Source organism: Elephantulus edwardii, unplaced genomic scaffold, assembly GCF_000299155.1.
Source record: "Elephantulus edwardii isolate Elephantulus edwardi_28Jun2011 unplaced genomic scaffold, EleEdw1.0 scaffold00225, whole genome shotgun sequence".
In the NCBI taxonomy this organism is placed as follows: domain Eukaryota; kingdom Metazoa; phylum Chordata; class Mammalia; order Macroscelidea; family Macroscelididae; genus Elephantulus; species Elephantulus edwardii.
The window spans coordinates 3596318-3598749 of NW_006399975.1; the positions used below are offsets into that span (position 1 = coordinate 3596318).

Here is a 2432-nt window from a genome sequence, read left to right on the forward strand (position 1 = left end):
ACTTTAGATATATGACTTTAGATTAAATATCTAGGCAGAAAAATTTTGCATTGCTCAAACACACACATGTACTTATACACACCAAATCATTATGTATTATTGAAAGAAATTATAAGGAATAATTATTCTAATAATTCTTAAGCTCATGAACTGTATGTGATACATAGAAGAGAAATTTGCATACCGTATTCATAGTATTTAGAAATACAAGCCTCTGCCACTATGAGTTTATTCTATGGAGCACCATTCAAAATGGAAAGGAGACTTCCACGTGAAATATTTGACTCCTGTAATCTAAAACTATCAAGTTATGACTTTTACTTGATCCTCCTTTTTGACACTGACACAAATTAATCTCATTTACGATTTTCTTTTCTTCTTTTCATGTGCGGGAACTTGTGAGCAGAGTAAGAAACAGGATATTCCCCGGGAAGACCAGGGACCTACCACCAAGAATTTGGACTTCTGGCCTCAACTTATTACACTGATGGTCACAATTATTGATGAAGATAAAACTGCCTACACACCTGTCCTTAATCAGTGAGTATACATTTTTTGGTAATTAATGGACTTTAGTCCATCAAAGTTAAGAAAAAGAAGATAGTTTAATCATAAATTGTACTCTCATGACAAAGACATTTTTCAAAATTAAGGTACAGAAAGAGTATTCTTCTTATACCAGTAAATATCAATCCAGTGTTGTAATAAATTTTTTGTTTAAATCCCATTGAATATGATTCTTTGTATATGAAAGAAAACATTTGCCAATATTTCTTTTTATTTGCTGTGTAACATTTCCTTATTTCTTTCTTTCTTTTATTACTACCACAATGTCTCCAAGAAAAGAAAGTACACTGTCCTAAAATGGGCAAGAATGTTAAATAGCTAGTACGGAGCATATTTAATGTGACTTTTTAAAAAATAAAGATTAGTCAATAAGCCTGCCTTCCAAATAATTGTACATGTTGGACTTAACACAGTGAAACATTTTATGTAATAAGTGGTGGTGTTTTTGTATGCCATCAAGTTGAAAACAACATAGCTGACTTGACTTTCCAGTGGGTTTTCACTGGAGGTGATTTCCGCATCCTCCTCTTCTGGAGAAACTGGTATGCATTTGGGAATGTAGCACATTTCCCATAATCCTTCCACAGAGCAGCTAGTGGATTTGAACTAAATGCCTTTAGGATTACAGCACAGCTTTTTATCACTAGGCTACTTAAGCTAACTATTTTGAATAAGTATAGTTTCTCAATTAAAAAGTATATACTCCCATGCATTGAATTTGCAAATTATAAACAAAATAGACATTGCATAAAGATTATAATTCCGGACTGTTCTAAGAGGGTTTGTAAAATCATCTGCTTATCCATGAGGCTTTGCAAAGATTTTTCTAAGTCCCTTGGATCTTAGTGTTCTCAGATGTAAGTAAGATTTTACTTGGTGATTTTCAAAATGCAGTTCAACTTTTAAAGTGTATGATTTTAGGGTTTATGAGAGACTGTACAAGAACATAACAGCTGCCAAGCTTGACTCTTAGTCTGATTAGAGAGGTTATCCTAACATACCGATAGGACCTGAAATGTGGACAACAATAGCAGTACAAGCTATGTTCTCTGTGAAACATATTCAGATTTACTTTACTTTTTTTAGCTCTGATGAAGACAATTAGCCTAAAATGTTACATTAAATTAAATTAGAATTTCAATTTCAGAATAGATAAATTAAGTATTCTTACTTTTACTCTTTCTTGCCTCTGAAATATCCATTTGCCCTCCTGTTCCTCCCAATCATGAAAAAGATGTTTTTCTGTTTGTTGTACAACCTTGATAGGAACCTTAGGTTTGTCTTTCACACTCCTCTTTCTTCTAAGCCCTCACGCCTATATTCACTTTTTCTTCCTGATTACCAACGTGTCTACTGATGACCATCTGTGGTCAAAGCTTTTCTTTCTCATTTTGTATTTGAAGATTAAGAGAGAATTCCTCTCTGATATGTCATCTCATCAAGGTTTATGAATAGTCTTAAATTCTTTGGCAACATCATGGAAAAAGTATATGTCATCATTTATTTTCTGCTATTTTTCTGATAAGGGTAGAATGTTCTTAAAAATTGAGAGACAAAGTTGTTTCAAGACTGTCCTTGGGCTGAGAAAGTGCAACAAAAACATAATTTAAATTAAAACACACATCTGCTGAGAAATGCAACTTATAAGTTTTTAAAGATTAGTCAGTATACAGTCTTATACATTTAAATTTGAGGAGTATGTCTCCTTATTTACTAAATATCAGCAAATGATGACTATTAAAATGGACTTTTAAATTAATGACTCAAAATTTTCTAGAATTATTCTTGAATAATATATTAATAAATGAACAGTACTTTAATGTTTGTAACTGTGTTAAAGAATGTACAATAAATACATGTATTTA

The 2432-nt window shown here is 31.8% G+C and overlaps 1 protein-coding gene across 1 annotated transcript in view; it reads left to right on the top strand.

Moving 5' to 3' along the window:
• UNC13C (unc-13 homolog C (C. elegans)) overlaps positions 1–2432 on the top strand; it is a 912374-nt gene that overhangs the window by 575968 nt on the left and 333974 nt on the right. The window contains exon 17 of the mRNA XM_006898243.1: positions 407–540. Within this exon, the coding sequence (XP_006898305.1) occupies positions 407–540 (134 nt within the window). The remainder of the gene's footprint in view (positions 1–406; positions 541–2432) is intronic.